This window comes from Nomia melanderi, chromosome 9 (genome assembly GCF_051020985.1).
Source record: "Nomia melanderi isolate GNS246 chromosome 9, iyNomMela1, whole genome shotgun sequence".
Classification (NCBI taxonomy): domain Eukaryota; kingdom Metazoa; phylum Arthropoda; class Insecta; order Hymenoptera; family Halictidae; genus Nomia; species Nomia melanderi.
The window spans coordinates 1,270,647-1,291,400 of NC_135007.1; the positions used below are offsets into that span (position 1 = coordinate 1,270,647).

At 39.7% G+C, this 20,754-nt stretch overlaps 2 protein-coding genes across 7 annotated transcripts in view; one reads left to right on the forward strand and one right to left on the reverse strand.

Moving 5' to 3' along the window:
• LOC116431202 (metaxin-1) overlaps positions 1–20,754 on the forward strand; it is a 194,634-nt gene that overhangs the window by 63,777 nt on the left and 110,103 nt on the right. Inside the window, exon 6 of one of the 6 annotated variants that reach the window (XM_076370427.1) lies at positions 6,253–8,328. The exons of 2 other annotated variants lie outside the window; for them this stretch is intronic. In XM_076370427.1, the coding sequence (XP_076226542.1) occupies positions 6,253–6,285 (33 nt within the window). In that variant the 3' untranslated portion in view covers positions 6,286–8,328. Of the gene's footprint in view, positions 1–5,863; positions 6,168–6,252; positions 8,329–20,754 lie in introns of those variants that run through there. 3 more of the 6 variants (XM_031986282.2, XM_031986280.2, XM_076370425.1) reach the window with 3 other exon arrangements.
• Positions 10,906–12,152, reverse strand: LOC143174897 (uncharacterized). Its single transcript, XM_076370663.1, is given in 4 exon segments — positions 10,906–11,100; positions 11,283–11,539; positions 11,542–11,797; positions 11,940–12,152. Coding segments are annotated over 4 exon segments (921 nt in total).

Consider the following 20,754-nt stretch of genomic DNA (forward strand, 5'->3'; position numbering starts at 1 on the left):
CGAAGGTTCGTTTATGATATGGACGTGCCAACAAATTTACTTTCCGGATTAGCTTTTTTCGAACTCAGTTTATTTATTTTAGTTACAAGGGGCAATTGCACCCTAAACCATGAGAAAATCATTTAGTTAATCCGCGCATGTCCAGACAATAGTTTTGGAATTTTTGTTCGTTCGTACAGACAACCGACCATATCATAAACCGGGAATTTCCGAAGGGTCGACGCGAACCTCGTTCGTAACGGTTCCGCCAGCCATGAGTCAACTTGGCGGAAATGTCCAAGGCATCGGCAAATCTTCAAGGATCCTCACCCTTGCACCAAGAGGGCTGGCCAAGGGGCGTCGTCCAAGACGCCCCCGATTTTTGGAATTATGTGCCGATTGGGTATTTTCAATTTTCCAATCAGCGCACTCGACACAAAACCTGTAGGTGTTGTATAAAAACACCTACAGGATCGCACTCGAGTCATTCGTTCGCTCATTACAGTTAACAGTCACACATTCAGTCCATCGTTCGGGACACACAGTTAACACTGAATCACTCAATCGTTCGGAGTGACGATATTCTCAGATACTCAATCGTTCGGAGTAACGAGATATCATACATTCATTCGTTCATCTTTGGTTCAACATTCGTACATTCAAGTTCATTCAGTCCATCGTTCGGGACACATAGTCACGAAATCACTCAATCGTTCGGAGTGACGATATTCTCAGATACTCAATCGTTCGGAGTAACGAGATATCATTCATTCATTCAACAGTAGTCAGTCCATCATTCGGGACAACTACAACTAGTGATCTGATCTCAACCATTCGGAGACCAGAGTCGAATCAGTCGATTTCTGAAGAAATTTGTAAATCGACGCGTCGCGAGTATTAACGAGACCTAAAGTTAAAGCTGGGATTTACGACCCCAGCCGAGGAATTAAATCCGCGTTAGTATTCGTGTACGGGCGTGCAACTATCGAGGTTGCCACGCTGCGACGTCGCATTTTTCGGTACTTCGAGCCGGATCTACTACGTAACATTTGTTGGTCCTTCGAGCCGGATCTGTGACGGTACATAAGATACTTCATATGCAATAACAATAGAAAATAATTTTTTGAACAAAAGTATGTCAATTAATCGTAGATGTTTTTTCTTTTCAAAGTGTTACAAGATACTACATTATGCCCATTGTTTCTACATCTGTTGTTGTGAATTTGTGATAATGCTGTATGAAGTATTCATTATTTGTGATGTAAATAATTATTAACTGTAGAACTTACAATGAAGTATTGAGTACTGTGAGATTTTGAAAAGTTGTATTAGCACGTTAGAGCCATTTTACTAGAGCACATCATATTTAATTGGTTGGTCTCACACATGCATAGTCGTTTTATTATGTGCATCACTGTTTTAGAGACAAATAGTCAGATCAACCTGAATTAACTTCGACACAGAATATGGAAAGTTAACTGAAAACAATCTATTGAAAAGGCATAAGTACCAAAATTAAAAGAATTTGTTTCCTTTTAAACTTTTTTTCGGGCTAACGGGTATACCGCAATATACCATATAAATGCAGCTTCTCTTTGAAAATAGTCAATAATGCTGAAACATGACATCTGTTATATGTCCCATATCGTCTTTCTTAAAAAGCAACTGTTAATCAATTGTTTTTTACTTCTATGTATTCAATGTTAGAAACTTATGAAATATTTGTATTTCTATAATATAGTCTGTTTAAAAATAAAAAGTACATATTATACAAAAATATTTTTCGTTTTTTATATCACTAATGTAATAATAAATAGGGTTGGCACTTACGTTTGTCACATTTCGTTACAAAAAATCAAATTTTATAAATAATTTCAAATTAAATAATTTGTTACTTTCTCCTGAAAAAATTGTATTTTAGACACTTACAGTGTTATTGATAGTCTTCAATTATTGTGAGTTCTGTCTGGCCGCATTTAAATTAGACGTCTTCAGTTGTATAAGTTGATAGGTAAACACACACACACACACGCACACACACACGCGCGCGCGGGGTAAAGATAAATTAAAATTACAAGGTATATCGAAAATTTCGTCTTTATTTTGATTTGTTGGTACCATATCTTACTCACAAATGTTTTCTTGAGATTTACCCTTGAATTTTCTTTAAATCTTCTTTCTAATAATTTTGTATTATTTTGAATGCTTTACCTAAAATGTACTTCAAGGCATAGGAAATAACGTGAATAATTTTTGTTAATAATTATATTGAAAATGGCAAAAATACAACTTAAAAATGTCGAATATGATTCAACATGTTGTAGTAGCACCTGTGTATAAAATTGATGTTAAATTACTATCAGTACTTTTACTCCTTTTCTTTGAAATGTTGGTTGAGTCAATGTATTGGTCCTAACGATATCCGCATTGATCCTAATGTATTCGGTAATCGCCTTTTAGGTCTCGCGGGCTCGCGAAAAATAACCTAGTATAACATATAATGATTATTATAACACATGCGAATATCGTTTGCAATCATACTACGTGATTTATGATTATTTATCTTTTTATATTTATTAAGAAAGTGTTATGGCGCAGTTTCAATTTTGATGAAACTTTGTAGATTTAAAGAATAGGGAAGGAATAGTAGATATATTTTCTTTTAACTATGTTACTTCAGCCTTATGGGGTGAAAATCTTCTAAGTTACAAATGAAAATATTTTCTCAAGAAAATGTAGCAGTGTATGTATGTATTTAGGTATATATGATTACTTCATTAGTTAAATAGAAGTCTCCCAATGAAAATGAATTAAAATCGTAATATTTTAAAAATAATTGAATGTCTAACTTCATATCGCTAAAAATACTTTATCTCTGTCAGGCTTACTTTTATCCAAACATATTAAAATTCAAAATATATATTATTTTCTTTTTTCCTTACGCTACCAATTCGTTGAGCAGCTGCTGTGGTTTGAATTTTTTTTTTGAGTTTGTGGTTTCATTCATTCCTGGAGGGATTTTCCGAAGAATTGTTGTCATGTGAATTGTCATCCAAATTATTCATTTCTGGAGAGATCTTCTGAGGAACTGTTGTAATCCGAACTCCTTTCTGAGTGACTAGTTTCTGTATTGGAAGTTAAATCGTCTATAATTTCTTCTAACAAATTATCTTTCACCCAATACTTCTTCTCGATGTCTTCCGTATGCTTACAAAATTTCTCCCAATCGCTTGGTTGAATATCATTAAGCGCTTCTTGCGTGAACATTGTCAATTGATGGAGCGAAAGCGACGATGGATTTTTTTCGTGTATTTTTCTCTTCATGTGTGCCCAGGCCAATTCTATAGGATTTAGTTCGCACATGTACGGTGGCAGTCTTAGCACACTGTGCCCGTGTAATCTTAAGATTTCGTCGATCTTGTATATTTTTTCAGAAGTCTTATGTCGTTGAATGATTTCCGACAATTCATACTTCCCCATGTTCATCGAATGAGGAACATTGTTTTCCAGCAGCCAGTAGATCATTTCTTTTTTCTTAGCGTACTTGGATGGCGCTTTATTTATTTGCAGAGAGTGATAAGGAGCGTTATCCATTATTACTACCGTATTCGGACTAATATTGGGTATAAGCTTCTCCAGCACCCATCTTTGGAAATTATCGGCGTTCAACTGTCCGTGATAATCGCCGCTTGTCGAGCTGGCTTCAAAAATAAGCTCCGCTCCTTTTACGAATCCATTCTTCCCACCAGCGTGAACAATTATCAGCCGATAGGAAGAATTCGTATTTTGCAATACGCCAGGCATATCGTCGCTTTGCCAACATTTACTAAAACTCAGCGTGTTATCTACCCACGTCTCGTCGATGTACACAATATTCCGATTTTCTCTCCGACGATGGTCGATCGCTTTTAAATATTTCCCTCTCCAGACAACGATATTTGGTTGTTCGATTAACACCTTTCTAATATTGTTACTCTTTCTCCATTTGAAACCCATAGATTTTAATAGTCTGTACAAAGTATGGATTTTCCATGGGAAATAAATTTTTTCGCGGATTGCAACCAATAATTTCGGCCCACTCGGTACGACTTTCTTTTCAATGTAAAAGTCATAAATAATATTTCTGACGATACTTCGCTCCTCCTCCGTACAATGAAACTTTTTGTCAATGCTCCGTGGTCGTTTCGTTCCCGGCGATGGTAACGGCGTTCCTTTGTCGAAATCGGAACTTTCTTTTCGTATTCTCGTAATTGTCCTCTTGGATAAGTTAGTGTACTCCGCAATTCGTGCATTGGATTGATATAGCGGATGAAGAAGCTGACCTTTCCTCGCTTCTTCGTCGCATTTCGAAATAACATTTCTTACCATAGTCCGGGCTTCGCTGCGAACTGTTTGTCCTTTCTTATGAGATTCCATCGTACAGTAAGAATATAATGTAATATAAATATCAATCTCAACAATAAATTAAATTTTAGCAATAAATTTTCGTACCACACTTAACATTTTTGGGACTAAACTTTAACAATACGTTTTGTATTAAATTGAAACATTACTTAACACTGATACTTAATGCTGTCTTACAATATCTTTACAAAATAATTATTTTAATTATTTGATTAAATAATTTATAAATAATTTATTAATAAAATATTCTACAATTACTTAATCACTTTAATTATTTTGTAAAGATATTGTAAGACAGCATTCAATTCCAATCTTAATTATTTTAATTATTTGATTAAATAATTTATAAATAATTTATTAATAAAATATTCTACAATTACTTAATCACTTTAATTAAGATTGGAATTGAATAGCAACTTATCAAGAATTTGAAGTTATTCCTTTCGTTTCAATTACATTTGTCGGAAGCTCTTATTATTCTGCTTTCTACTCTGACTTCGTTTTCCATAATCATTTCTCACTTTCTTATCTATTATTATACAATTAATTTCGTCAGTTAAATTATCATCAACGGACTGTACGTAGCGCAGTACATTTTCAAGACTGAAATCTATTCTGTATCACATCATTAAAGTCCTTTATAGAAAACAAAATTGTTGCTGTTATAGACATTAAAAGAAAACTGTTTTATTACTTTATACCAGTAACCATGAAATGAAATGTCATCCCAAATTATAATGTATAAGAATCTAATAATAATCAGGTACATATATAGCCAAGTTATAATTTTAAACACACTGATACGACAGTATCTGATTATTATTATATTATTGCAGGATTTTGTTATTGTTATATATGTAATTATATTACTGAAGGAAAAAATGCAACACCAATTATAACAACTCGCTGAACTCTCGCTTCAACTTGACGCAATGGTTTTCTATTCGCTGCTCTTGCAATTCACAGTCTTCTCTTTCGACTTCCAAAAATATCTGTTTCACTTTTCCTTCTCCATCGCACATTCTCACTGTTCACTTTCATATCTAAGTATGGTTGTACTAGTTGCTGTCACGCATCTTCTATTTTGTGGTTAGGAGGAAACACACGATTAATCAATGAGTGAGCACTATTCCTCTTGAAATTGCACAAATTATCGCTTTCTCTGAACCGTTTATTTTATAGCACTTCTCGATCGTCAACGTATAGGTGTCTTAGAATTATAGTTAAAGGCACGCTTGAAATTTGCTTGGAACGTCTGGCACGATATAATTATTTACGCCGAGTATCATTATTCAGCTTTCTTTATCGCATTTAATTCACATTTAAGTCACGTCATTCAATATTCAATAACTCCTCACTTGGAATGCATTTATAATTAAGTGCACGTTTAAAACACAACATGCGATTGTTACCTAGCTTTTTTTACGTGTAAGTAAACATTTTTTAATTATAATCTGTATCTTCTTTATCATTTCCGCAGGGTAATACGCTTAACCTACCGTCTTCTAACCGAGTTACACCCTGACTGGACCTGATATTCAAACGCATGCTATTCTTAGTGCTTCGAAAGTTGTATGCTATTGCAGAAAGAGCTGAAAGTCGTTTAAAGTAATATACTAATATTTCGAAATAAAATTATTTCTTTCAACAACTTCTAGATTATTAATGTTCGTTTAAAGTCCATAGTATTATACATAGTATTTAGTTTTACATAGAAAGTAGAAATATACGTTGATTTTATACCTGAAACAATTATGGAGATCTTATAGTCTAAGAAAAATCATTTTTCATAAGGAATCAAAACTTTTTATTACGCTCCGACAGAATTTGGTCCGAAATATCTTTTGTTTTCACATTCTTGATTTTAAGCTGTTTAGAGTTGCCCACGCACGAAGAGTATGAAAAACATGAAATGTGGAGAAGAGGACCCGTGGTGGCTGTCGTCCATCATGTACAGATAAAATTGGCCCTCAATGTCGCAACAACAAAATCACCATTACGCAAAGATTTTGTTACATTTATTACCCAACGTATTTAAAGTCGTCAAATACAAATAATAATACACCTGTCTCTCCATTTACGTAAATAGAGTCTGTCAGTACAAAACAAAACAAGCCAATGGAAAGAAAAGTTGGTATAAATTTTCGAAATACATATTTATTTCATATATTTTAACAAGAAAATAATAATAATGACATTTCGAAAAGCAAAAGTACATTTTATTCGGTGTCACTAAATGTAAATCGCGTGAGTTGATATCGCGTATAAACAATACCGCGTAAATAGTGTTATAATTTATCGCGTAAAAAAAGCGTCGTGTACATGGAGAAACGGGTGTGACTGTTATTATTCGTTTAATGGTAGTTTTCTATTGCATAGGAAAAGTAAGGCAGTAAATGTATACGAAAGAGAAATATAACAGAAATAAAAAAAGTAATATTTGATAAAAAGTGATATACAAAGGAAGAATAGTAGGGCATTGAGTTACGTCCTGATTTACGTCGTTTCGCAGTTACGTCGTTCCTACATAACGCGATAGTCAATTGTTTTTAAGCAATATTCCTCGCTCCGCGTGTTTAGTTTTTACTAAATTGTCTGAAAATTGCTTGAGTGAAGAGTTCGTCGTGCAATGGATTGATTTTATAACGTTTTTATATGTATATAATTTCAGGTTATATATATAATAGTGTAGGAACTTATAAAAAAACATTTACGTTGAACATAAGTGCAATTAACCGAGAACTGAGATTATTGTTTATATGGCACCACAGCGTCAGATGTCCTGATCCTCAAATTCTACTATTAAAAAAAGAAATACTATAGGTTTAGAAACTAAACTGGAAATAGTAAAAGTTTTTGATAGTAGAATGAAAGGTTTAAAGATTAGTGAAAAATATAAATTTACCAAAGACAACTGTAAGAACAATTCTTAAAGATGAAGAACGTATTTTAACGTCAATTAAAGAAGGCCATTCGGTACGTTCCATTATTGTTTGAAAATATTTTGATCCTATTCTTTATATGGAAACTTTGTTAAAACTACGATGCGACAATTAATTACGCATCAAGAAGTAAACTATAGTTTCCTGGATTTAAAATTTCGAAAGATCGAATTACGGTAATGCTTACAGGACACGCTTCCGGACACTGTAAATTAAAATCTCTTTTAATGTATAGAGCAGAAAATCTCAGAACATTTAAATCTATAATTGATAAATCTAAACTGCCTGTAATATGGAAATCTAATTGCAAAGCTCGGGTTACAACTGCTATTTTTCATAATTGGTTGTTTAATCATTTTATATCCGAAGTTGAAGAATATTGTTTTTCCCAAAACATTCCATTTAAAGTATTATTACTACTAGATAATAATCCGGCCCATTCACTAAATAATTTAAATATTATTGATTCTCATGTAAATATACTCTTTTTACCTCCAAATACGACAATTTCAATACAACTTATGGATCAAGAATTATGCTCAACAAACATTTGCACATTTAAATGTATACGTGCAAAAAAAAAATACAAAATTTGTAAATAATCTTTGGAAATCATTTAACATACTGGCTGCAGTAAAAATCATAATTGACACATGGAATGAATTGAGTCATAAATGGTTGAAAGGTGTATGCAAAAAGATCTGTGTATTTTTAAAAAAATAATAATACACTGTTGACTGATACTGCTATAACGCAAACGACTGAAACAATTGTTAATCTTGCATCTGGGCTTAACCTGGGAGTGGATGCAGAAGATGTCATCGACTCATTAGAATCACACGTTAGGGGACTCAATATTGAAGATCCCATCGAAATAAAAAATAACAATGCAGCTCCAGAGTCTGAAGGTACAACTGAAATCACGGAGAAGGTGATGTCGCTACTGAAATTACAAGAAGGACTTCAATTAATTGTAATGGGTGTAAATATTATACAGGATATTGATCCTAATTAAATTATACGATCTATCGAGTGTTATCAGCAAATTTTAAGAGAAGAGAAGAGATCTCGACAGACAACCATGATGGAATGTATGCAATGAAATTTTTATATTAGATGTATACAAGGTTACTTTTGGTGTAATTATATATGTCTATTAATTATAAATATATAAACTTTAAATGTGATCTCCTTTATTATTTTTATGCATTTAACACGTCAAACGCCACGCCGGTCCCTAGGGACCGGCGTTAGACTTCTCGTTCAGGCGCGGCCGGTCCATGCGGACGTTAGGTTCATATTACACGGCCGCGTCTGGGCCTGAACGGAACGACAAGCAAGTCGGGCTGGGCACTTAACGTGTTAGAAGAACATGTACTGCCTAATCTGATAAATGCACGTATATACATAGTTACATTTATGTTCGCATATAAACATACATGTCTACCCTGTATACCTCAACTTACGTCCTTTTCAATTTACGTCGCCCACTCCAGCATGAATCAGGACGTAAGTTCGAGGCCTTATTGTTTACAGAAAAAGAAATGCTATATTTAGATAAAAATAAATTAATTAAAATAAAAAAAATGACACGTGTTACAGAAAAATGAGAAAAGTGTAATAATTTTGAAGATATTTGAAAACTACAGTATTATTAAGCTTATTGATTTATGTCTTAACAAATTATTGAAGTATTTGTTTAGGTTTTTTTATAGTGTCTACTTATTTATTATAAGTAACAGAAATGTATATAAATGTTTTATAACTGTATTTTTTTCCTATGCATATAATTATAAACGAAACGGTATCTAATTTTCGCATTACACAAATTTTCGAACGGAGCTTGATGGTTGGCTTTAAAGTTCGTGGGTTCAATATTTTGTTCAAGATATTATATTCGTTAACAACGAATTAAGTGAGTGTATTAAGATTGTATGTTTCTTTAGCAATGTGTTCATTCTTTTTATTTATTTCTGGATGATAATTCTTTTCGATCCATACTTCGAAAAAGCTATTGAGATATTTACCATTACGGCAAAATGTCTCTCATTGAAACTTACTACTCCGCATAAAGATTTATCGTCCCTTCATTTAAAATTGATTTATTAGAGTGCTGTACTATAAAATGCAAACTGATCGCAGTATTAAACCGGTAAATATAATGAAAAGGATAATAGAAAGTAAAATGAAATTATGTAGAACAACTCGACAATAAGTGGTAGAGACTAAGTTGTATATGTGAAGAAGGATTTATTTAAAAAATATCTGTTAATTAGAAAAGAATTTCCTACTTACTTAATTTTATATTGCATGAGAAGCCAATTGCAAAGTAGTAGGGACTTTTGTCCCATGTTTACCCCCATTCTGAGTTGACAAACATTTTATACTAGAGCTTAATAAACAATAACAACATCAATCAAGAAACAGTGTAAAAATAAATCACGATAGTTACGGTTTATGAAAAATAAAAAAAGTCTTCAAGAGTTTTAGTTATACAATCGTTCCAAAATGCTACATCTCTATAATTATCAGATTTTAACTAGATCAGAAACTTTAGTACATTTAAAAACAAAATTAAAAATTCGATTACAAAAAGAATAGAAAAATATCAGTATAGAATATTTAAAACAATTATTTCAAATTTAGCAGTTCCTTTAAAAGAGGTAATTCAACAAACACATTACTCAACAAAATATTAAACTTCTTGATTTCAGAAAATATTATTGTATTAAGTGTTAAGTTTTAACACTAGTTTACAGACGTTTATTTTGCAGTTTATTTTACTGTTCCTAGAAAAATTGCTGTTCATCCATTTAGATCTTAGAAATTAGAGGTTTGAAAATTGACGATTGGGATAGATCTTAATGCAATTGCATCAATCAAAATCGACGTAAACATTTTACCAAATATTTTTACTGTGTTAATATTGTCCAAATATTTTTGTAATATGAAAACCAGTCTTTGTTTCGTTTATAATTATGTACACAGGCAAACAATATAATTATAAAATAATTATATATAGTTTCTGTTATCTGTAACAGAGAAGTAAATATAAAATATAACTGAACGAATGTTTGAATGATTTGTTGAGATATAAATCAATGATATCATTAGATGTACCATTTAAAAAATCGATTACAATGATGCTTTTCCTTTTAGAAAACAAGCAATTTTTATTTGAAATATCTTGCATGCGGTAAATACATATAAAAATTATATCTGTCTTTAGAATATGCTACATCGGATAGTAGATAATGAATTATATGAAAACTTACCTATATTGTAGGAAAATTGTCTACTTGATGATAAACAGGCTGCAATTGTGTTCAAACAACGAGTAGATCTTGAGTTCACAAACAAGAGGTGTGAGTACACGTTGAAACACTTGGTTGCCAGAAAACCAATAAAAGACGAGATCTTCGGTAGTCACTGCGGTTCTGTCTCGCTGCTTGAGCTACTCGGTCCACCCAAGGAACCTACAGGTACCGAGCTACTCGATCCACCTGAGCTGCCTGCAAGGGATGAGACAGATCACAGGGTTGGAAGATGTTGGAAAAAATCACCTGTAACCTCGGTGACGTCAAAAGTGCTTCCGCCTTTCTTGACGCTTGTACGTTGCATCTTTATTTTCCTTTATAAGAGTCCAGCAGTAATCGGCCAGCATTGTACACAAATTCTTTCCTTCGTACCGTCTTTCCATTCTAGAAACGTCTTGATGAAAATGTTCTCCATGTTCATCACTCACATCACCGAGATTTGGTGGAAAAAGTCCAAATGTGAGTGTAAAAAGTGAATTTTAAGGGGCATGTTGCCTCCAAGATTTTTACAATTTCTTAAAAGTTCGTTCACTATCGAAACGTAGTTTTTTTATTTATTCTTTTCAAGAAAATTTTTAGTTGTTTTTACAAATGAAAACCATACTGCCTTTTCTAACTTATTTAATTTTGAAACAAAATCGTTGTCGTTCATTAATTTTCTAATTTGGGGTCCAATGAAAATGCCTTCCTTTATTTTTGCGTCCGATATATGCAGAAATTTTGTTTTTAAGTAAGAAAATCCAGGTCCAGATTTATCCATTGCCTTGACAAAATTTTTCATGAGCCCCAATTTAATATGCAATGGAGGTAAATATACATTCTTAGGGTCAACCAAACTGTCATATTTTACACTTTTTTCTCCGGGAACTAGTTGTCGTGGCGGCCAATTTTTTTTCTATAATGTTTCTCTTTTGCTCTGCTATCCCCCTCGCAAAGGAAACAGCAATATTTTGTGTAACCTAATTGCAGGCCAAGTAGTATTGCAATTATTTTCAGATCTCCACAAATATGCCAATTATATTTTGAGTACTGAATTTTAAGAAGTACTTCTGGTAAGTTGTAACTTTCCTTCATTTCCGTACTATATCCAATTGGAATAGAAGGATATACATTCTCAATACGTAACAACACAGCTTTTAAGTTTTTTCGACGAATCTATAAATAATCGCCATTCCATAGGATCATATTCGAAGCCCAGTTCTTTTAACAAAGCATTCACGTCACTGTAAACGCAAAGCTTTTCGTATATTCAGAAATACTGTTTCAATGTATGGTGTCGTGTTCGAAAATGAGTCACTTTGGTTGTCTCAGCAAGTAAATTCCATCCTTGAAGACGGGATCCTAAAAGTTCTGCCTGTTTTGAGGATAATTGTAAATCTCGTACAAGGTCATTGAGGTCAGGTTGTGTTATTAAATGCGGCTGTTTTAATGATGTGGGAATTTCTGTCCCAGAACTGCCGCTGTCTTCATTTTTTTCCACTTCAGAGATATCTTCATATGTAGGTGCCATTGGAATAGACAATTCTTCAGAGTGTGCAACCGACCGAATGAAAGAAGAGGTGTCCGGATATGAAATCTTCTTCTTTGCTTTTTTATTGAAACCAGATATAGTTGCTAAGCAGAAGTAACAATTTATATTTTGATTTGTCGATTCTTTTCATATCATTGGAACTACGAATGGCATATATCTTCGATTCCCTTTCATCCAGGCTAGAAGACTCGAGGCACAACGCTGACAAGAAAAGTTCGGAACCCAATACGTTTCTTCGTTAATAATTTCACGATGAAAATACTGTTCTTACATTCATTTTTGGCTTTCGGGTGAGAGCCGTGTCCAATAGGAATAATACCCAATGTTTCGCCGGCATTGCAGCTGGCTTCATCAGGGGGTTAAAGGAACACTGATACTGGTGTGTGCCTTGGAAGACTTTCTTTAAATGTGGACCCTGTTCATGTTCCGGATCGGTGGTTACCAATCATTTTTAATTGGTCAGCTGGACAATCGGAGGGGATTCCGCCTTCCTACCCCCAGGGATTCCGGCCGACGCCACCGGGCGAACCGGCTCCGCGGGGGATCCGTCAGACGGGGTCTGGCTGTCCACCGCACTCCCAACCACGACCGCCCGCCGGGTCATAGACCGGTTGACGGCCATGGTGAAGCTACGACTAGCCACCTCAAACTCCTTGTTGCGCTCCGCCAGGGAGTGGTTGGAAGACTTTCAGACGTTAAGGTCCGGTCCTCCTACAGCGCGGACGTGGAGCTCCTCCACGATGACGGAGGAGCCCATGCAGGTGTCCCGTATCTCCTTCATCACAGTTCCTTTGAGCTGACTCGAGCAGCCGGCTCAGCGCAGAATCACTGCAAGAAACGTCCTCCTCTTCCTGACGGTCGCTTTCTGCCGAGACCTAGTAGTCCTAGCAGCTGAGGGTGCGACAGTCTTGTGTCTTGCTGCCTCCCGCTCGAACATGACCGCTAGGTGGCGAAAAGTAAGGACGCGTCCACACGTCGTTCCGAGGTTCCAACGCTTACAAAGTGGTAAGTTCACCGAGGAGATTCACGAAAGTGGTTTATATTGAGAGTGTTAGTGATAACGAGTGCAGTGAGATAAAAACTTCGAATTCCGACCATAATTACCAGAAATATCGGCAAAAGAAAGTTAGCGTGGATTGCCGACACCGAGCTGTCATGATTGGGAGCTTCGGGAGCCCAGATCTTCGAAAAGCAGAGGCCTAGGAGCAAACCCCCACGTCTGCAAAGGCTATCCAACGGAAGGATATACTGAGTGGAAGCAGTATTGCTGTACCACGAGGGATTCAGTATATTTTCCACGGAAATATATCTGAAAGAAGGTTACGCCGCCATCTTGGACAGTCATCTTGGGCCGCCATATTTGGTTAACAGTGACCGACAGCGCCAACGATGGAGGCGTCTGCGATCATCCTTAAGTGCAGCAGCACCGCCACTGGGCAAGTAGGGAACAACCAGCCGGTTGAGTCCCATCTGCCACGCCGTCAACTACGACCGCGAGGCGAGATGGGAATAGTTACGTGGAAGAAAGCAGCCGCGGAAAGGTCGCGGTCGGAGTATTCCGATTGTGAGTCGGCGCCATATATGAGCTCCCCGGACATGGAGGAGTTGGACAGCCCCGCCAAGGAAGCGTACCTGGCAGGGAAGGAATGGACCATCGTACGGATCAAAAAGCTGACAAAAGACAAAATTAGCTAAGCTGCCAAAGACACAGCAGTAACCGAGGGCACAGCAGTAACCGAAGGCACAGCAGTGATTGAGGGCGCGGCAGCAATGAGGACAGGACCTGGGACAAGCAACGGCAGCAGATCTACCGAGGCCACCAAAAATAGGGTACACGAAATATACCAATATATACTGAAGTGCATCACCATCCGGAGCGGGGCAAATGACAGCACCAAATGCGAAATCCTTGGCGCAGTCTCCGAACTCAACAAACTCCTAAACCGAGCGCTCATCGATAAGAGCAACCTCGAGGGCCAAATAAAGTCCCTCAAATCCGCAGCTCATTACTGAGCTACCACCCCCGCGACCCCCCCCCCCCCGCCGTGGCACCGCGGATTGTCAACCCTGCGCTCGCCTCTTCCACCGCGACAAACACGAAACCCGTAGTGCAACGCCAAGCGACATGGGCGGAAAAGGCCGGGATACCCAAGAAGATAATCGCTATAGCAAACTCTAAATGCGACCCGCCAAACCTAATAAAGTCGCCCTGAAGGATATAAAGATCTACGCAGACTCCGCGGCAACCCGAAAAGTGGTCCTGGAGATGGTCTCATCGGAGACTAGCAAATTGCAGGTCCGAAGCGTCCGTCTCCGGCAGAATTTAATGGCAGCGGTGGCGCCTCCAAAATCGAGCCTCCGCATAATCGCGTTTGACGTCCCGCGATCCGAAAACGACAAAGACAAAGACACCTGCAATATAATCTTCGGGGTGTCCAATACAGTCAGGGAACTGTTCGACAACAAAGGCCGCCTCTTCATCAGATGGAAATGTTGCCGCGTTAGGGACTACATTATAGCTACGCGCTGCTACAAGTGCCAATCGTACGGGCACACCACGAAATTCTACCGTGTACCCAAAGAGATTTGCGGGTACTGCGCCGCCAAAGGACACTTTTTCAAGGAGTGTCCTAACAAAATGAAATCCCCGGTTTGCTCCAACTGTCGGAAGGCCGGCAAGGAGCACAAACACTCTGTTAAGCTAGAACAATGCCCAGCGCGTAAAGCGGCATTAGAACGCAAGGGTCCTCCAATAAACCGACTATGAATAACACCCATAGTCGTAACCATAGTCAGAACCTAAAACTGGCACAGTTAAACATGCATGGCTCCCAAATCGTTTACCTCGAAATGTCCCAGATAATGAGAAAGGAAAATATTAACATCCTGCTTATGCAGGAGCCGTACAACGCGAATGGCAATTTCGTCGGCCTCACGAAATGTACGACGGTCACCGGCGCGAAGCCCGGCACCCGCGCGATGGCTGGCATCTCTGTACGAGACAGACCGCTCTCGTCTCCGAATCGAATGCCGATCGCTCGGAATCGCGGACTGGCCTTCGAACCCCGCCGATATGGTCAGGGAAAACATCTTCCCAGTCTTGGCGCAAACCGCGTGCGAAATCCTTTGCACCAAGGAAAATATTGGGAAAATCAACCGGAGCACCACGAAAACCCGCGTCCCTCCGCCCTCGTAATCGCCACTCTTCCTCATTATGCCTCCTGATTCATTTCGAATCGAATCGAATTTCGACGGTCTTAACAGTGTCGGGTTTTTGAGCCAGGCGTTCCCTATTTTATCGTTGAAAAATTCACGGACGCCTTGGCCCTGGGAGATTAATTGTTCCCATTTTTCTTGGTGTCTTTTTTTAACTTTGGCCCTGGCTTCCTCTATCTCATCAGCCGTGGTAGGCCATTGTAGGCCTACCGTTCTTGCGTATTTCGACAGGGCACTCTCCTGCCTTTCTGCGGCCTCCTTTACTGCTGGGTCTATACTACCCAGCATTTTGAGGCCACTTCTTAATTTTGCGAATCGTATAATTTCGCTTAATTTCTGCACCCCCAATCCCCCATGTCTTTTCTCGGTATAAATTATACCATCCGTGGTAGAGGGATGAAGGTGCAAAATCGCCTTGATAGTCGTCTTTGTCTCGTGGTCTAGTTCTTCCAGTAGTTTCACTGGGGGAGAGCTAGCCACGAAATTGTGGATATATTTCGGCAGGAGATGTGCCGTAATTAGTTTTACTTTTTAATGGGGTTTAAGCCCTATCCTCCTTATATTTTCGGCTGCTCGTGCTATCTCTTTAATGTTTATATTGAGCATACCTTGCCAGGGTCCAATCGTGACACCTAGATATCTGAAGACTCCTCCGGACTCCGTGAAAGGCACTCTTTGGTGTTTTATTTGGAGCCCGGGGTCTTCTATATACCATGTTTTGCCTTTCCGGACGATCTGGTAAGCTGAACATTTATCCGCTTGGACTTTCATGCCTAGCTTATCGAGGAATCTTGTTAATTTATTATATTGTTTGCGTGCTTCCTCTTTGTTTTTTCCAATTAACACCAGATCGTCCGCGAAGGCTAGTATGGAGACATTGTTCTCTCCAACCTTCACGCCCTCCGTCGTCTCGTCAATAGATTTTAATAGAGGGTTGATCATTATATTGAACAGTAAGGAAGAGAGCGGGTCTCCCTGCTTGACACCACTTTTAAAAATAATATCTATGTTCCCGCTCTTCGTCTTAATGTTTGTCCGGCAGTCTTAATACATTTTCATGATATAGTTCCTGATGACTGCCGGAATACCTTTTGCTTTTAGCCTCTCATTGATCGCTAAGTGGGGAACTGTGTCGAAGGCTTTATAAACGTCGACGATGGTCACAACACCGCTCGACTCTTCTTTCATAATTTTGTTGACCCTGTCCAAGATCCCCACATTCTGCTTGCAACCATCATTCTCGGTGAAGCCCTTCTGCCTCCTATGGGTGGATATAAGGCCTCTCAGCCTTACATCCACCATGGAGGAGAATAGCCTACCCAGTAAGGAACCTATGGTTCTCGGACGCCAGTTGTTGACATCTTTTACGTTTTTCCCCGGTTTTGGGATTAACGTGGTTCTATGTATTTTCCAACTTACTGGGTATATTGGCTGCAGCAGAAGTAGGTTGTAAATCTTAGTGTTACACAGTGTGTGAGTACGCGTTCGATTCCGATTCTTTCTTTCCTTAATGTAGAATAGCCCGCAATAATCAACCCCGGTGTTAGTGAATGGCCGAGATTCGGTAACTCTTGCTTCGGGCAGGTTACCCATTATGTAATTCGTGGGTGGTGGTTGAGCTCGGAGGCAGCGCGAGCAGGTCTTTATGGCCTTCCATACCTGACTTTGACCGTCAATGGACCAGTATCGGCGCCTAACAGCGTATAGCGTGTTTTGTACGCCGGTATGTAGTTGAGCACGATGCTCGGCTTTTATGATCAGGCCCGTCACGCGTGCCTTTGGTAGGATAATGGGATGCCGTTGCGAAAATGGCATTGAGGAGTGCTTCAGTCGTCCTCCGACTCGCAATATCCCATCCTTGTCGATAAATGGGTTGAGGCGTTGCAATTTTCCACCGACTTCTGGTTTATTGGTAGCCAGACATTGTAATTCCTTTGAGAAGTGCAAGCTTTGCAAAAGTTTTATTAGGGTATCGTGGGCATTTCTGATTTCGGACACTGTCAGGCCACCCTTTTCGTTGTTTGTCCTTTTCCATCTAAGACAGCGCGCGACGATCCGTTGCATCTTTCCCCACGATGAATAATTCTCGAAGATGCTCGTGTCTAACGATGTTGTAATAGACAAGCAGCTGTCTTTTGCTCCGGGACGATGTTGGATAGAACTATTTCATAGTTTGGCCATCGAGATTTGTCCTTCGCGAGCCACTCTGGACCGTGGTGCCAGATGGATGGTTGGAGGAATTCTTCTGGGGTTTGACCACGCGAAATGAAATCCGCGGGGTTGTCGTTCGTCGGAACGTGTCGCCAATTCGCGATGTCAGTTTTAGTCTGGATTTCGGATACCCTGTTTGCGACGAATGTCTTCAGAAGGTGTGGTGATGTTCGTAATCAGTTAATAACGATGTTAGAATCGGTCCACAAGGTGGTACTGTGGATTTCCACGTGCAACGCGTTCTTGGTTGTAGCGATGAGCGAGGTGAGAAGTAGCGCTCCACACAGCTCGAGCCGGGGTACCGATTGCGTTTTTAGCGGGGCAACCTTTGATTTTGCGAAGAGAAGCTTTACGTTTATATGCCCGTTCGCGTCCATCGAACGGACATAGAGGCAAGCTCCGTAAGCACTCTCGCTAGCATCGCAGAATCCGTGTAATTCGACTTCGACTGGTGAGTTAATGACGGTCTTTCTTTGGAAAGTTATGTTATTTAGCAAGGACAATTGTTTGTAATACTGACACCATTCTGTGTGTATGTCCATGGGCAGACATTTGTCCCAGTCGGTCTTAATGGACCAAATTCTTTGAAGCAGGATTTTTGCGACGATGATGTCGGGACCGAGGACGACTAACTGGTCATAAATCCTGGCAATTTCGGAGGAGATGAGGCGCTTAGTTATGTGCGTGGTCGCGAGTTTTGTTTTGACTTCGTAGGATATGAAGTCTGCCGAGGAGTTCCAAACAATCCCCAACGTTTTTATGGTTAACGACTCGCCGAGATGGTGCTTCCTGTTGATTGGCTGTTCCGGTAATCCTATCAAAAGTGCCTCATAATTGGCCGCCCATTGTCTAATGTTTAACCCGGCTGATCGTAGCAATTGCGTCAGATCCTCTCTCAATGAGCGCGCTTCCTCGATGGTAGATGCTCCGGCTCGAAGGACCATTAAATGTTTCACACTGTGAAACACTTAGACAGGGTCTATAGAGCATCATTTCGTCTTAGGTGCTCCTTCGTGACCACGTCGACGCCCGCTGCCGTATTGTTTTTCATTTTTCGCATCTTGGCGATCAGTTCACTAGTTTGAATGGGCTTTAAAATTTCATCCATTGGGGAGAATCCTCCCGGGTCCCCACCGGGAAATGGCAACCTTGAGTTGGACCTTCGGTCCCCCATAGGCTGCCATAGACCTGTAGAACGTCAGCTCTCTCAGGATGTTCTACCTTTTTCCTTTCCTCAATTTTCTCCCCTGCGACCGCCATCTCAATTAATTTCTTGGGGCAATTCTTGAAAAGATCCTTATATCGAGCGTATTTATGTTTACTGACACGGGTGCGGCCGCTTTCTTTGTTATTCCCTGTGTCTTTTTTGCGGGGCTTAGATGCGCTCCTTTTCTTCGCTATATGCTTTCCTGTAACGTTTATAAGTACTTCTAAGACCTGCTCCATATCAGGGGGGCTTACTCTATCTCGGTTAGAGAGGTTCGCTACCATATTTTCGATTTCTTTAAAATCGTGCCCCTCTGGTAGCGGATCCTCTCTTATAGCCGTCACAAACGCTTCTTTCCACGATATGTTTTCTTCTATTTCCGTGGCGGCTCGGTCGCCGATTCGTACTGCGACGATGAGGTATTACTGTCGTCACTCTCTACTTCGGCGACCGTGTCTATTTGCGGAGTGGGCAGGAGCCTCCTTTTATCGCTTATTTGCTTCAACGTTTTTGTGGTGAGGAACTCTCTTATTTTCTTATTCGGCTGTTTTTCGTGTTTGTACAATTCGTTTAGCCTAGTGAGGAGTTCAATTTCCTGTTTCGATCAAGCCGAGACTCTATTGCTCGGTCGACTAGGCCCAGCCGTTTGTGCCGATTCATTAATCCGTTTGGCGTTCCTCACCGCGGGATGCGTATGCCTCTCATGTTGTGACAACTCCCGCTGGGTTTTAAAGGCACTTCCACAGGAGGCACATTTGAAGGCCCCTTCTGCCTCTACTTCGGGGCCTTTACATTTCGGGAGATGGCACTTGCAGCCATGTAGTTTTGTGAATGTTTTGCTGCAGCGTACGCATCTTCACTTCAGAGCACATTGGGGGTGCTGCTTCTCTAGATCTGCCTCCTTTAGGAAGTGCCTCTGGTTCTCTGTGCACATCCCGCATACGATCTGCCCACTCGATGGCAGATCCCAAACGTAAACCATCTCGTCGTCCGTTGTAATGCCGAAATCGTTATTAATTGCCATTTCTATTTCCAAAAGGGTGTCGAGTACAACAAATCCGTCCATAACCAGCCATAGTCCGGGGGCGAGCCAAGTCATTAGATAAACCCCTTGGGAACTGGATAGGAACGGCTTGCAAACCGGCCAGTCGCTACCGAACACTATAGAGCAACTTCAATATCGCTATTATATGGTTTTTGATCTTCGCCACCTCTGCTTTCTCGAGACTATGTATCTTTATGGGCTGGCCGGGGTACAAACCGTCCCCATGCCAGTCTTTATAGGGTCCGCCACATAAGAGCTATTCGGTCCCTTTGAACTCCGACTTTTAGCAATGCTGTGTTAAATGCACTGAGGTGACACTTGGCTGTTCTCCGAGAAGGACATTGCCCAGCAGGAACCAGCTTGGAGGTGGTCACTTACTTAACTAAGACTGAGCTGCCGCGAGTGCCCCGACGCACCGTGTTTTGTCCACTCATTTTGGTGTTAATGCCAGGTGTAAGCAAAAGTACCTCGAGGCAAACTGGCGGCGTGTTAGAGTCCGCACCGAAGGCGGATCCAGTGCCTGGAGTCAGGTCACTGCGAAGATGGAATTGCCAGATAATGTCCGACCAGTTTGCCCCGATTCTAGCGGCGTATTGCTTTTGGCGACGGCATAAAAAAAGTTACCGGCGCCGCCCTGTCACAATATATATAGAAAACAGTAGCCGTACGCCGGGAACACCGCTTCGACTTAAGAGAGTCATAGTTACTCCCGCCAAACTATGATTATGGAAACCCCGCTTGGTACCTCTTCGGAAGTCTGACGCGCCTACCAGATCGCGTGGTACCAGTTGCCGTGTTGAGTATTAACTCAGGTAGTTGAGGAGTTTGCGTTGTTTGTATGTGGTTTTCAACCGGTCGCGGTACTGCCTCGGTAACGGGAGGTACCGAGATCCTCGCAGGTA